Source organism: Buteo buteo, chromosome 2 (genome assembly GCF_964188355.1).
Source record: "Buteo buteo chromosome 2, bButBut1.hap1.1, whole genome shotgun sequence".
NCBI classification, from domain to species: Eukaryota; Metazoa; Chordata; class Aves; order Accipitriformes; family Accipitridae; genus Buteo; species Buteo buteo.
Window position 1 is genome coordinate 21,049,257 of NC_134172.1, and position 15,920 is coordinate 21,065,176.

Here is a 15,920-nt window from a genome sequence, read left to right on the forward strand (position 1 = left end):
ATTTAGAATATAATTTACATTAATACAGCAATTTAGAAATCATAAGAACATTGTTGGTTTGTATTTTAAATAAGTTACATCAAGTTCACTTAATGCAGCTTTAAAGAAAATACATGCACATAGTGAAGAGCTATTTTGTCATCTGCAGTGAGCAAGATTTTTCTTTAAATACAGGATTCAAGAGGGAAATTTTCAAAGTTTTGAGGAAAAAAAAAACAACCAACCAACCAAAAAACCCCACACTTCTTTTTTTTTTTTTTTCCAAAGTAAAAAAGACGGAAATATTGAAGGAGTTCTAGACAAATTTAGAAGTGTTCACTGCATAAATAAACTCAAAGGAAGAGCAACATCATAAAGCAGAAAGGACAATCAGCTACAACATACCACAGTGAAAATTATGGAAAAACAATTACTTTGTAGAAAGTCTAGTTTGCTGTGTTTCAAAATAACATTTTTCTTCTGTTTATGTATTTCAATGACAAAAAAATAAAAGTAAAAAGGTCTTTCATCTTGAAGAAAATGGTATATTTTAAACGTCTGCATCTTGAAAAATTATTTAGGGGCCACAGCATCCTATACATTAGGTAGTCCAGTTTTGTTCTAATATGCACTAACTAAAAAACATTAGTATTATTCCCTTAAAGAGCTAAGAAAGACCCCTAGACTCAAATTCATATGTTAAATTTTACCCCAGACTAACTTTTAAGCACATAAACTTCTGGTTTTAGCAGTTAAAGAGACTACCTTAATAGTCTAAAATAAAGCATCAGCTTTGCCCTTTAAAGATGCATGACCTTCTTTTTAATGTTATGACAATAAAGACTTTTTCCCTGAAAAAAAAGGTTTCCCCCCCCTAAAGTGAAACAACATTCTCATTATCGAGGATGAAGTATGAACTACTTCTTAAGTTTTAAATATGTAAGATTTCCAATTCAAGTCAAAGCAGAAGTCACATTACCGCATAACAATTAATACCTTGCTGAAAAGGGCTAGCTGCAGTCACAGCTGATCCTGGATTTCTTCCAGCACCAGGCTTTCTTCCCCTCTGACCTGAGCTGTGACCTGCAGACTTCTTCCCTTTGCTCTCTGACCCTCTAGCCTCTGAAGAATCTTTTCCACTTGAAACGTGTGTAGAAACTTCCTGGAAATTTGCATTTGTAAATCGAGCTGTGGTATCTTCCAACCGCTTCAAGGAGCCTGACATGGAGTTGTTGCTAGTGCTCGTGTACGTCTAGCGTTTTGATGAGAGAGAAGAAGCAAGAGAAAAGAAACAGTTAGGTCACACAGAAAAACATAACAAGAGAACTGTTTCAAAGAACCCATTCTTCCAAATAAATTTGGATATGTTCAAATATTAAGGTAACTAGCACCAGCAGGAGTTACATAAACTGAATTGTCAAGATTTTCAACAAACAATTGAAGTGCATAAAACCTCGTTTTGTGGAAAAAAAACGCACAAAAATGTCAGCTTTGGCTGAAATTTTTACTTCACTGAGGTCAATGGATTAATCTCAAATCTATGGTTACACAGCCTATTTAAAAAGGATATTGTTATTTTACTGCTTAAAATTAAAAATTAAAAAGAAAAAATGAGACTTTAAATGCTTTTCTGAAAATACAATTTTTATGCAGTTTGTTTTGTCAAACTGGAAACATTGTTCCATCAGTAGTGGAACTGATGAAGGCTCCAGAACCTAAGAACTTGCATTTTTAAGAATTTATAATCTCAACACTGAACCAAAATCAACTCCAACAAGCCCAACTGCCCCTTATGACTTCACTTCCCATCATCATTCTAGGATTCCCTGCCATCTGAACCATCCCATTCAGCCAGTTCCTTAATTATCATCAAGTAAAGAAGACAAATGAGACCTACTTGGCCAAGACACATGCAGGAATGACTGACTACCTACTACAAACCTGCTGCCTGACAGGAAGGAAAAAGCCTTAACACACTCTTGAGCTCCCAGTGCAGATTTATTCTTCAACTCACACTCATCCCCCCCAGGAACTTTGGCTCTTCTCCTACACCCATAAACTCTTCACAGGGCTTTCAAAAATTTTATCTTTAGGCCTGTTATTCTGCCATTAAATTTTGTCAGAATTGTTCATATTGGTGAACAATAGTCAAAATAGGTTCAGAGAAAGTAATGAGGTAGGCAGGGAAACTGTGTGCACAGCATCAGGAAACCACACAAAGGAATAATTATTTTCATATTTTAAAAAAAAAAATGTTGTGATAGCAGAATTTTAATATCAGAAGAAAGAAAATGAAAGCAAAAGTAGGAAAAAGAAAATAATATTCTACTGTTATTTATACTCAAAACAGCTAGTAACATAGCCTTTTGACTGTATAAAGCTTCTTCAACAAAAAATATGGATCAAACCTAGAAGCTACTCATCTGTTCAAAACAAGCTTAGTTTGTTTTTCAGTTCTTTACAGAGAAGAGTTTAAAATAGTATCTAAATTTATCTCCATTAAAGACTACACAAACACATGCCTCTTAAAATTGAGCATATACACACATTTTCTCTTCTCCGACTGTGATGCTTGCCGAATTTAGGCCTACAGCAGAACATTTCTTTATCTTTACATACAGCTTTGTATAGCAGGTAGAAAGTTTTCCATAGTTTACTAAAACAGCTAAAACATTTATATAGAACTTACTTTTCAGTTGCAAATGCCAGAAGACAACTAAATACGCAAGCTTTGAGGAAGATGAAAATTTCGATCTATTTGCATACCACACTGTATGAATTATTATGAACTGCAATAAAAATATATTATGGATTTTCTGAATAACAGTGAAGAAAAATCAGTTTAAGTCTGTTAAAGTACAATGTTAAAAATAATTTACCTCAAATTCATGTTATTATACTGCTAAGTGTTTCTAATGAAGATGGCGCCAATTCTAAGGTAAGTTTAGTAGTTAACTTTCTGAACTATTCCAGTCCACAAGTATGTTCAATTTTCCAGAAACTGATGTGTGACTCGAGCCAAGAAGCAGTGGTTCAAATTTGGGTCATTTGAACAAAGGGGTTTCAGACATGCCATAACCCAAACCAAAAGTCAGGCTTTTTCTAGGATGCAGGATTTTTCCTCTTACCCAAAATCTTCCTTTCCTAATTCTTATCTCCTATCCACTCAGCTGAATATTAATTGCAAGGACAATTCTCTATAGGTATCGACAATCATAGTTTGATGTTATCTAGTACCTCTTCCCCATTACTGCAGGATTTATTTATTTATCTATTTATCTAAAAGGGAAATAAAGAGCTTAACATAGCTTTACAGACTGGCTAGGGCCAGGCAATGACAAGTAGGCATTAATTTGCATGTACCGTGCAGAGACTTGGTTCGACTGCAAGTCTGAATCCTGCTCTTAGACTTTGGTGCACATGCATGCACATCACAGTTCTGCTTTTGAAAATTTTGCTCCAACAGGTATTTGCATTTCAGAAGGTGCTGTAAAGTATACTGAAACCTACACACTTACTCAGAATATCTTGAACACTAATATGATGCAATATACCCTAAGCAAAGCAAAATTGCTATCATTTGGTCAGTCCTTTTTTTTCCACAGTTTATATTCCTTACTTTAAGGAGTTAATTGCAACAATGTGCCCTAAACCAGATACACATACATCAATTGCTTTGAGAATCCACAAGATATGCAATAGGTTTTAAGGTAAAACTGCAGCACAAACTTTAGATTATTAAGCTAATTGGTTCATACAATAACCTACACACCACTGAACAAACTGCTTTTCTAAAATGCTAAGTTCTGAAAGACAAAGGCCTAATAGAAATGTCTCAGAAAAACCTTAATATGCCATGGCAAAGTTATACTGTTCGTTTGTTTTGGATTTCTTTTGAGGTCAGGAGACTGAGTGTGGTAGGGAGCAAGGATCTGAGGATAGAAGCAGAACACCTTTGGTTAATTACTGACCGACTTCAGCCTCTGCAGGCCACCCAAGCTTACAATGCTGTCCCCTCCCAGCACGTGCTTTTTAAATGGAATACACTACTCAAGACTCCCCCCTTCACTGTTCACACTGCAGTCAGTCATTTTCCTTCATTTCAGTACAGACAACCCCCAAAAAGGAGATTCCCCCAATGCTGTCACCCAAGTCCATTCCTTTGTTTATCTGGGAGGACTCGACTATTTCATGAATGTTAATCCTGTTCTCAAAAAATGAATCAGTATTTGCTAGTGCAATTACCAAGCTAACTCTGTATGTATCAGGGTTCCTTTATGCTTCCCATAAACCAGTTTGCAGGTTTTTTTCCAAAAAGCACACTTTCACATTGCCGACTTGGTGCACAGAGCACTACTGTCATTTTTATGCCCTCCATATATCACTCTGTGCACCCTGAAGAGTTATACCACCCATCTGTAGCAAGTCTTAAAACTGCTGGGAAAGCTTCAGATTTACGGTAAAGGCATAGTAATCATTCTTGCTATACACAGTACGACCCAAGGCTTGAGAAGCTGTTAGCCCTAATACAGGTGTATAAGGTGGTACTCTTACACAGAGAAGGTGTCCTGGTTTCAGCTGGGATAGAGTTAATTTTCTTCCTAGTAGCTGGTATAGTGTTATGTTCTGGATTCAGTATGAGATAATGTTGATAACACACTGATGTTTTCAGTTGTCACTAAGTAATGTTTATACCGAGTCAAGGATTTTTCAGCTTCTCATGCCCAGCCAGCAAGAAGGCTGGAGGGGCACAAGAAGTTGCGAGGGGACACAGCCAGGGCAGCTGACCCAAACTGGCCAAAGGGGTATTCCATACCATGTGACATCATGTCCAGTATATAAACTGGGGGGAGTTGGCTGGCAGGGGGATTGCTGCTCAGGAACTAACTGGCCATCGGTCAGCAAGTGGTGAGCAATTGCATTGTGCATCACTTGTTTTGTATATTCCTATTGTTGTTGTTACTGTTGTTATTATTATTATCATTATTACTTTCTTCCTTTCTGTCCTATTAAACTGTTCTTATCTCAACCCACAAGCTTTACTTTTTTCCCTGATGCTCTTCCCCATCCCACTGGGTTAGCATCATCATCTCTACTACTACAGATAAAATTCAGACAGCTGTACTTTCTGTTTGCAGTTATCTTTCATTTGGTTACTGACTACAATTTGAATGCAGATACACTGTCTTGTGTATCTTTGTGTACATCTATGTTTTGGAGTTTTGTTTTAATAACACACACACACACCCCAAAAGGACAACTGCATTTTTCTAGACCTGTTAAACCACACATATTTTTAAACTCTCAATACAAGCCAAAGCTCAAAGTCTGAGACAGAAACATTTATGAGGACTAAATATAAGGCTGATGGCTCTTCCCAACTAAGAGGAAGGCCAGAAGAAAAAGTAGAGAGAGAACTCAAATTCCTGTTATTTTAGTCCTTCTTAACACATTCTGTATCTATGCCCAAAAATAAAAGTGATAAATTTGTTAGTACATTAATCAAAGAGAAGTTAAGAATTTCTTATTTCAAACTTTTTCAAACCTAACTGATCCAAACTAAGCAGTGTTTACTGAGACATTACAGGGATGCACAAAAATGCCTCTCAAACGGCATACTCTTATCTCATGACAGTATTTGGACTGGAACCTCAGTAAAATTTCTTGGAATTAAATTTTGCAGAACAAACAGGCGAGCTAATTATACTAACTCACATAATGTAAATCCACAGTTTACTCTGTAGCCTTTCAAAAATCTATCTTAAGAAGCCAATCATCCAGATAAAAACATGCTTTAAGGCACCACCTGCATAAAAGATCACTACCACTGTTATCACACAGGATTTAACTTCTTTAAAAAGGAAAAACAAAATTCATTTCAAATTCCAGTTCACCCCACAGGAACAATATGGTAGCAGAAATTATTATATACCATGATAAAATAATGTATTCACTGCAGAGACAGACTGCTGTGAAAAAGACATCAAGTCCAAATCAATTCTGACAATTCTATGTAAAAGGACACACAAAAGTAACATATTAATACAATATTCTGAACCAAGTATTTATCTCAGAAGAAAAACAAAGCTTGTTTTATTACAAAAATTTCAAATTTTTTAGAAACGCACTATGGATTTATAACCTAGAAAAGCAAATGCATGTAAATGGTGTCAAAGGGAGTTAGGAAAAAAAATTAAAAGATAACTGAAGGAACTAGCCACAGAAAACAATCACTTCCAAATATTGAGTAGATACTTAAAAAAAAAAAACACACTTAGTAATTTCATTAAAAACAACTGAACACCAATTTTCCTGACATCTGAAGCATTATAAAAGAAGGCAGAAAATGAAGCAGATGGGTAGAAAAAAAACAGAAGATGCAAAAGATTTAAAAAAAACCCCAAACCTAAAAGGACACGTGTTGATATTTAAATTCCATGATGACTACTTCTGTTTTAGTTTAATGCAGTTATAATTTTAGTTCTAGAATTACAGTTTCCGTTCTCGTCAGTATTTGCTCTAGCTCTACCTTGCTACTAACCATAGAAAGGCTTTCTTTTGTAATGTTATCTATTTAATGATTCTTGAAACTATAAAGAGGTGAGGTTTAGGTATTCAAAAGAACATATAAATATCTAAAATGTTCCTATTACAAATCCTATCAATTTAACTACAAAAATACATTTGACCTGCTATACATACATACATAGTACAATCTCGATTAACAGTATGGCCAACAACTCAGCAAGATTTTCATTCTCTACTTGGATTAAATAGAGGTCTGCTAAAAATGGGATTTTACTCTTGTTCACCTTAAACTGTACACCATTGAGTCGTAAACCTTGTAATTAGGAAAAGTCTAGGGAGAACAAAGCAACCAGAAAAGAGGTTAGCAGAAAAACAGAATTTAACTGCATCTTCAGCATTGAAAGCACATTCTAATAGGTAGGACTCAAAAATAACTAGTATTTCAATATATTTTCTTTAACTTTTACACAAATATACAGTAATATCACTTTTTGTTAAAACTTATGATGATGATTAGATAATCAAAATACAAAAGGGATGCAATTCAAGAAAGGTAAGATGATATGTATCACAAAACCTAACAAAAACTGTAGAGTTTAAAGGAAGGTCCCACACAAGAAGCCTCTTTTACAGGTTATGAATTTTACACATTGTCTGAGACTCAACAAGAGTATGTTCAGGACAAATTAATAAAATGAAATAACAAATCACATGGACCAGTCAATACTATTCAAAGAATTCTACAACTTAATTTCAATAAAAACTGTCACACTCACTGATTGCAATGTCTAATCGCTCTTAAATCAAAACAGCAAAGTGACAAATTGACTAGCTTTTTTTTCTGTGGGTTTGTTTTGTTTCGTTTTTTTTTTTTTTAAATAAAGAGTTATTGGGAGTTTCAGAAAACCACTGACTAGTAGTAAGTCTCACTTGACACAAGTTTCAAAAAGAATACAGCAGAACCAGAAACGAGACTAATTTATCAGAAGCACGAGTCACAGATAATAGGATGTTAACAGGTACGCATCCTCAAGTTAATAATCCTACTACTGAGAATAAAGAAACATCCAAAACGTACCAAAAAAATAACTTTCTTGGTTGCGATTCTTGAAGTTGATACCACTAGTTGAGAGAATACTTCCAGAGACTAGAGAAAGTTCGTATTTCAATTGTTTTACCCTGTCCTGACAAGGTCTTTGTGTACCATATGCAGACAGACACATTTGTTGAATATTGCATCTCAGCAACCAAACTACATACAGTTAACACAAGCTTCAGCATCTTTGCTAAAAAACCATGTTCTACATACTGATGGCTAATTAATTCAAACCATGATTCCCCGACTCAGATGTCAAACATTCCCACATGAATGGGACAAATGTTTTCCAAGTTTGAAGTCAGAAAACCCATTTCTCAATACTGCTGTCTACTCTGTAATGTCATCATTAGTGTTATTTTTTTGGTGGATAGCAAAAGCAATTCTTGTAGAGTACAATGAGTACTCTCATTACTTAACCCTCTATGTTGCCCCTTGAGTTAGGTATTTGCTAGCACGTTAACAGGAAGGAAAGACCACAGAACCTAATGGAGCAGACTGCTAAAAAGGCAATGTAATATTACAAGTATACGAAGCATGAGCTCTAATTTCATAACTACCAGCTTAAATGCTTACAGGTTCAGTAACAGCTCAGTAGACACAAGTGAATTTCAAAGGTAAGTTTTTCTAAAACTTCTCAAATTATTAAACATAAGTCAATGAAATAAAACTTACTGTAGTATCAGTGGCACCTGATTGGGGTCATTAAATCACTCACTATTCAATTATGAAGCTCTAAGCCCTTCTCTATATGATAAAACTCAAAGTATTCTAGGATTTTACATTACAGGAAAAAATACCAAGTGTGCTTGATCATTATAGAATCTATGCCATTATAAAGCTCCTGTATATACAGTGGAATGATTACATCATGAAATTTCAACATAAGTAATTGAAGTGGAAGAGGAGGAAAAACACATTAACTTACTTTCTCTGTGGTTACAGTAAGAGATGGAACCAAGGATGGTGAGGACTCCGACTGCTTCTTATATTTTTGCTTGTGTTTATCTTTCTCTTTATATTTCTAGAAGTTATAAAAGAGAATATAACCTAAGTTCAACTTCATCTTTAACATAACCCATTTTTTGTAGAATCAAGCGTTATCAAAATTTGAGACAATAATAATGTCCCGTGCTATTTTAATGGAAACAACATTAATTGCAAATCAAGTATTTATATTTGCTTTCAAAGTACACAAACTGAAATTCTTCAATTATAGCCAGCACTTATGAATCCACTGTTGTTAATATTATCTATCTTCCCAATAATCAATTAATCAACAAAATAAACTGGATTAAAAACAGAGACATGGCTTCTGTTTCAGAGATCTTCGTGCATTTCTCACAGAAGATTTCTATCTTCCTACATTTCTGCAACTGCACATTATTTTTTGTTGGGATACTACCGTAAACTCATGCAAGGTTTTAGCTTTGGCTCGCCTACTGACATCTTCATGCATAAAAATGTGAAATTTGATTTAGGTTTCATTCCCAAAAAGGTGTTTACAGTTTACATACTAAATAAGTATCTTCCATGTTAAACTGAACAAAATACCAAAAGCTATACAAGTGTGCTTTCTAGAGGCTGAGAAAAAAAAAAAAATTTTTTTTTCTTTAAACACAACATGAAGCATTGGTAGTGTGAATGAAATTGTGCAAACAGAGAGAAAATAATTTCTTAACCCAGACCCTTTATACTATAAGAGAAGTCTTCCATACTGGTAGAAATCAGTTCTTAGAGGATTACAGAATCAGACCCAAACTGTAGTTGTTTAAATAATTCAGACAAATACCAACAAAATACAAGTCTGACAAAATTAACAATTCAACTTAGAATACAGGAGTTCAGTATTTTTATCTATTTAAACAAAAACAAGTCTAGACAGTCACTTTTTCCTTAGCATCATAATATGGTTTATTTACACAGCCAATGTCAGAAGATGCAGAGAAACTGCAGGTGTGAAAGTTACTTGTAAGCTACTGGCACTCAAGTATTTTGCTGCTTTAACTATTTATTGGTGGAATTTCTGTGTACTCGCACAAAACGCAGTAGAACAGTATGATCTATAGCTATTTGTTCAGAATGGGTGCTTCAACAGAAAGCTACCAAAAATGCATACATATGGATTGACACAAGGGGTTTAAAAATCCCACTGAGCGGCTTGAAAAGATGAGGAAGACAACTTAAAATGTGTAAGTCTGAATAGCCATATGAAAATTCAGTAACTGTTTTGAATCTTAAAAATTATCCATGCTAATCTTTCTCTAACTAACAAAATGATTATCCAGACTGCCAAAAGAAAACATAATTTGTTCAACAGCAACTGCACAACCACTCTCACCAAGCACCAGGACAAGATGTAATACATGCACACTCTATTCAGGTATCACCAAGTATCAGCTTTCTATTTCAGTCACAACAGAAGAAATATCACAAACTTATTTTACGGAATCAGCCTGAAAGATAAGAGAATGGGTTCTCAAATTCTCTGATAAAGTAGAATTAGTTAATTGACAATCTAGATGCAAAGCTGAAGGCAAAACACATTTATCTCTACCTTTATGAACTATAAATAGCAGCTGACTTACTTAAAGATCACCTTGTCTCTAATCAGCCCCTAATCCATTTAACTAAACTTGTAATTTAATTTTGCCCGGAAGGAAATACAGTTTAGCCAAGAAAATTAATAAAGAAAGCACCAAAGCTATCTTCACCAAAATATCATGCAAAAATATACTTGCTAGAATACAATATGTAAAGTCCTTTTGTTTCTTCCACACTTCTGAAAACTCAAAGGTCCAAGAGAACTCTTTAAAAGGCTGATAGAGATTTCTAGGTTTAGTTTTTTCATACGCTGAAGTGCACGTGGTTTTTTTTCCCCCCAGTGTGACGCTTGGATAGAACTATGGAGTTTTCCCTTTCATAAAAAGTGTGCAGGTATCAATTACAACAATGTACACCATAAGGTAGGATTTCAATTGTTTAAATCCTAATATAGGCTTGTTGAGGGAGTTTTAGATCAGGGAGGTTGTTTTTGTTTTCTTTTGGGGGTTTTTTGGAGGGGGGATTGTTTGTTTGGCTCTTTTTAGACCTGGAAAATACATATTTGAAAGAAAAAAAATATGGAGAGGAGTGATCAAATGCACTGCACAGTCTTTTCAATAATTTCTTAAACATAACAGTCCCAAGAGTGCCCATACTGCCAGAAAACAAGAAGTATCAAGAAAAAACAGAAGCATCTACACCACAATTGCCACATTACCCATCAAATCTGTTGATCCAAAAGCCTTTTGTCAGTGCTAGTTACCCAGCTTACTATATCATCAGTGTCCATGTGTAGATAAACTTGAGAAACAATTTACTAAAATCTGAACAAGCCTCAAGAAGGAAGTTATGAAAAGGAAATCAAAGCCACTACCTGAGTTTCTTTAGCTTTCATTATTTTACTAGGAAATTCAAACCACCCTGAAGAATTTTTTTTTGTTTATAATTTTTGAGCAAAGAGCCAATGACTTTAATATGCTTTAAGATGAAACTTCACAGCAATATAAGTAAACAGTAGAAAAACGTTTAAATGAACATGTTTTACAGTCTATTCTGTTGACTTTCTAGTGTTCTTTTACTTACAGTGTTAATTTTGTCTGAAAGGGAAAGAAACATAGAATTCTGATCAAAGGAACAGTCAGGAGGACTTCAAATTAAATTCTGTAAAGTACTGAAATCAGTTCGATAGTAGTCTCAACAGAAAAGGATGTGTCAAGAAAGAAAGAGGGATACAAGAACAGGGGGAAGGGAGGAGGCATAAATGACCAAGAGCCTAGAAAGAATATGCTTTAAGTTCTGTGAAGTGAAGCATCAGCAACCACATCAAATTCCTCTCCCAGATCCAAAACATCAACACAACATTTGCCAGGACATCTTACCAATGTCACAGCTTACCAAGCAAGGCCACTGGAGGCATACCCCACCTGAAGGCCTTTTGCATACAACAATCTCATCCACAGGAGGTTTGCTGTCCTTAACTCTACATTCCCTTCTCCTTTTAGGTTATACCTCTTCTAACAATCTCTCCTCTTTTTTTTCCTTTTCTTTTTTCTTCCTAAGGAAAGTTCAGAAGTCCTACTTCTGAATGTGAATTAACTCCAGATGCAAATAACATCAAAGAAGTGGAGAACATCTCACTGCAGGAAAACCTTTGAAATGAATGCTCAGGTTTTTTACAGTCATATGTATAAAAATTTCAGCAACAACCTGCTGAGATGAAGAGACTTAGCTCCCACAAAGTGACTCCTTGCAGTTGCACCCTCTTCTCACCATAAAGATGCATACATAGCATAGTAAGATTTCTGAAATAGCCACTTCTGAATCCAGAAAAGGAGTAACAGAGGGACATGAATTCCCACAACATTTAACAAAAACAACAGCTTTCAGTCAAGTCTGTCTCAAAGGACACACAAACTAGCCAACTTCCCTACTGCCAGAAAAAGAACAAACAGTTGGCCCTTTACAGACAACTCACTGCATGCTTCACTTTTCTAAGACTTCCTTTGATCAGCCATGCCTATAAAAAAAACCAAAACAAAACAAAAAACACAACAGAGCAGCAGCTCACCAAGATAAACATCCATTCAGAAAGCCACATGGAAACCCACCATTCTAGGGAAGGTAATGATATCAAGTGTCTGACCTTTTACAAGCTTTACCGTAAGGAAAAAAAGGGCAGAAATTACTCTTAACAAGGACTGAAAATAACATTGCTAGTAAGTGAAAGCTAAGGGAGCCCTGAAGGCCCGCAGAAGCCATGTATTCCATTTATTTACTCAGACTTAAATTTTTTAAAGATTCGTAGGCATGAGTTCAGATGTTCCAAATACCTGTATTTTAAGATAGTTGCAGAGCTGATAAATGCAGTGCTACATTCTGTAAAAACAGGATTTAGCAGAACAAACATTCCAAGAAAGAATACATTAAAAAAATACAGGGCCAACTACAAAATTGACAAAGGCAACTTCAATCTTCGTTCACCAATAGGGTAGCTCAACAGACCAGATTCAGGCAGCTCCTGAAACCTTTCTTACTGTAAGAACAGTAAGGCGCAATTGCCATGCAGCCATTGGGTAAGCAGCTGTAACATTATTCATCCTAGAACTTGAAGTGCCCTGATTTATGATGTAGCTAAATAACAATACAAAATACCTAGAGTTCATATGTCATGATTAATCAGAAAGCTTTATCACTAGGGTTCTCATTTTGGCTTTTGTTTCTCATCTAAAAAATTATGTAATACCTTCTTAATTCCAATCGCTACATGCTGCAAGATAAGAAAACAAATATGGTGCAAGATTTCTGGAATTCTATAGTACCTTCTGTACATTGCCCTCTTGTGGGGCAGGGTGGTAGAAGGGTGGAGAAGAAAAATAAAAAAGCACATTTTGATTGCTCCTATTTCTTCCACAAAGATTCAATCTACAAAATTATTACATAGTATGATTTCACAAATACAGTTTGTTTCCAACTCTTTGGTTTTTTAGCTTATTTACACGTTGGATCACGCTAAAGATCAGCACTTGCTCATTCATTTTCTTTAACGTAGTTTCAGAGCAAACATTTATCAGACTACTGAATGAAAATGTCATCTCATCGAAATACCAAATTAAGGATACATGTAAAATTTTATCTTAGCTCTCATCTGTTAACAACAGAATAAATGTTGTCAAATCTATCCTTCCACAGTTTGGACCTCAACATCTGGGAAGACTGAATAATGCAAGTGAATGATAACTTTTCCAGTACAGATGGAATGGATGAGTTCAGCTTTTCTCTAATGGCATTATTAATTCATAGTATTTCCACATGGAAGTATCATTTAACTTGTTGAAGGTATTTACACTTATCTGCAATTCATTTTTGCCTCAGGAACACACAGCCTTCTCCAAAGAGGTTTCCACAGTACTTCATTTCATTGACCTACATTCTGAAGTTCTGCATTTAACAGTACACTGTTACAAGGGGGGGGGGGGGGGGGGCTTCCTTATCGCTCTCTCACCTTTCCCACACTGCTTAGCTTGTCAGACCTTCTGTGGCCAATTCAAACTGCTAAAACAGCAGCAACAAAAACCAAAGTGGATAGTTTTCTGCTGTTTTAGTGAGCTAGGTTGGTTCAGTGAAGGAGTATGAGAGACAGACAGTAACAGGGACAAGAAGAGGTAGACACAGAACAGAGCAAGAGCTCACCTGCCCAAGGAACAGGAGACTAACTTCTGTTCTGGAAGAATTAAAACACACGCACACTATCGGCAAGCACCAGTGCTTGGCCCTTCAGGCAAAACTGCTTGGGCTGACCTTGAAGTATTCCATTTTTATCCCCTTCTCTATTACAAAAATCATAAACACCCACACACACACACTACCTTTGGCTGTCCCAAGTTTTCAAACCTTAATAACATTTTCAAATCTATTTTCCTTAGTGATTGTTGTAAGGAAAATCATATGAATTTCTAAATCACTGATTTTTCAGCCGCTGTTTTTGACATCTTCAAATAATTCCAATGTATCAGAACGTTCTATTAGCACACAGTACTCAGATTGGTGCTTTTGTCATTTATGGATTTTTTCTGCACTACCTTTCTGTCACTGAAACTTATAAATCCAGAACTCTCACCATCACAACTAACATCTTTAATAGAAAGCTGCGCATAGCTCTTGCTAATCCCCAATACAAGACCTGCTTGGCCTCTTATTTGTGACTAGTAGCTATTAGTAATATAAACATAACAATTCCAAAATGAAAGATGACCATGGTCCACAAGTTTAAAATTCAAATCCTAATTTACCTTGTTTTGACAAGAACCGCTCTAGCTCAGGCATTCATCTATCTATCATTTTATATAGTATAAACCACAGCAGAAAAATTAAATGCAGTAGCAGTATTGCTGCAGTCACAGTAATAAAAGGATATAGGCATGGGATAGTTTATAGGGAGAGGTGGAACACTACTGTCAGCATTATTCAAACACATACATATTCAGCTCTAAGCACGAAACTTGTTCTTAAGTACCACTCCTTGATACAGTTACTTAAAAGACTCAAAACCCTCACTTCAATACAGGGATAATGGTCAGAATTTTACCTGTCAACAGTAAAAAGACTCAAGAATCAATGATAAAAATGCCAGCCAAAGCTTCTATTAGGTGCAAGACCAATGCACAACAACTTATTCAGAATAAGCCAATCTTCTTTTGATATTTAACATTAAAATATGCTTTTCCTGTTATTTATACAGTTCAATATTAATGGTTAGTAATTGATACTCAGTGCTAAACAGTTGAGTAGCACTTTGTAACTTCAAAAATGGTGCAAGGTTAACCAAATCAAGGCAACTACTTATTGTCCATGCTCGCCTTCATCTATTCCTATAAAAACTTCAATATATATTTTAAAGTTTTAAATACTTATGTTACACACTGGGAAACACTCCACTGTCTGCAAGGTAACTTGAAGATACCCATCAAATACATCAAGAAAAAGGCCAACAGGATGGCAAGCAAAAGGAATACCTTTAATTTTCCTGGCTTGGTTAACTTAACATTGCAGATCACCTTTAACTGCATATGGTCTACCAGCACACAAAACATTGTACCTGGTGAACAGCATATACATACAACTTCATAAAGAAGTAGCAAGATTACCCTCTAGAAACTGTTACAAAGTCAACATAAAGAACTAATCTTATATTAATCTAGGATCCAAAGCAAAGAAAATGAATATCTTAAAGCACCTTTTGCTTCTACATCTCTTACAGTTATAGCTACAGAATTGAAGTGTAGGAAGATACATTGCTCAAACAGAAACAAAAATCAAGCAGTAACCTTAATAACCTATTTTTAATGTTCACGTGTCATCTAGTTTTCAAATTAAGACAACATTGCATAATTCTCTCAAGGAAGAAATGTTCATGTTTCTTCAAAGTTCAGCTTACCTTTTACCCCACTTACTCAAAAGTTACTCTCCTTTATCTTATAAAGTGGCAGAGTACAAACACTGAGGAGTGAAGTAAATCATGCTACAATGCACTGAACTCGTAGAAAGATCAAAAGTATAATCAGACAAAAAGTCCTTTCTTAAAATTTTGTGAAGATATTGATGAAATGGAAGTAATATGTAATAATAGCATAAACAATACATAACAAAATAAATAAGAGTAACATCCAATAATACCTCAAGTATATCATAGCAATTTTTCAATGAAACAGAAAGTCTTTTGGTCGATCCCTACAGACTAAAGAAGACATCTGGGCTAACAATGTGCTTTTCTTTA

The 15,920-nt window shown here is 35.2% G+C and overlaps 1 protein-coding gene across 7 annotated transcripts in view; it reads right to left on the reverse strand.

The window, feature by feature from the left end:
• MLLT10 (MLLT10 histone lysine methyltransferase DOT1L cofactor) overlaps nt 1-15,920 on the reverse strand; it is a 133,748-nt gene that overhangs the window by 65,645 nt on the left and 52,183 nt on the right. For 5 of the 7 annotated variants that reach the window (XM_075047807.1, XM_075047766.1, XM_075047777.1 and 2 more), the window contains 2 exons: nt 8,532-8,627; nt 976-1,231 (listed from right to left, as the gene is read on the reverse strand). In XM_075047807.1, the coding sequence (XP_074903908.1) occupies nt 976-1,231; nt 8,532-8,627 (352 nt within the window). The remainder of the gene's footprint in view (nt 1-975; nt 1,232-8,531; nt 8,628-15,920) is intronic. The other 2 variants (XM_075047816.1, XM_075047796.1) reach the window with 1 other exon arrangement.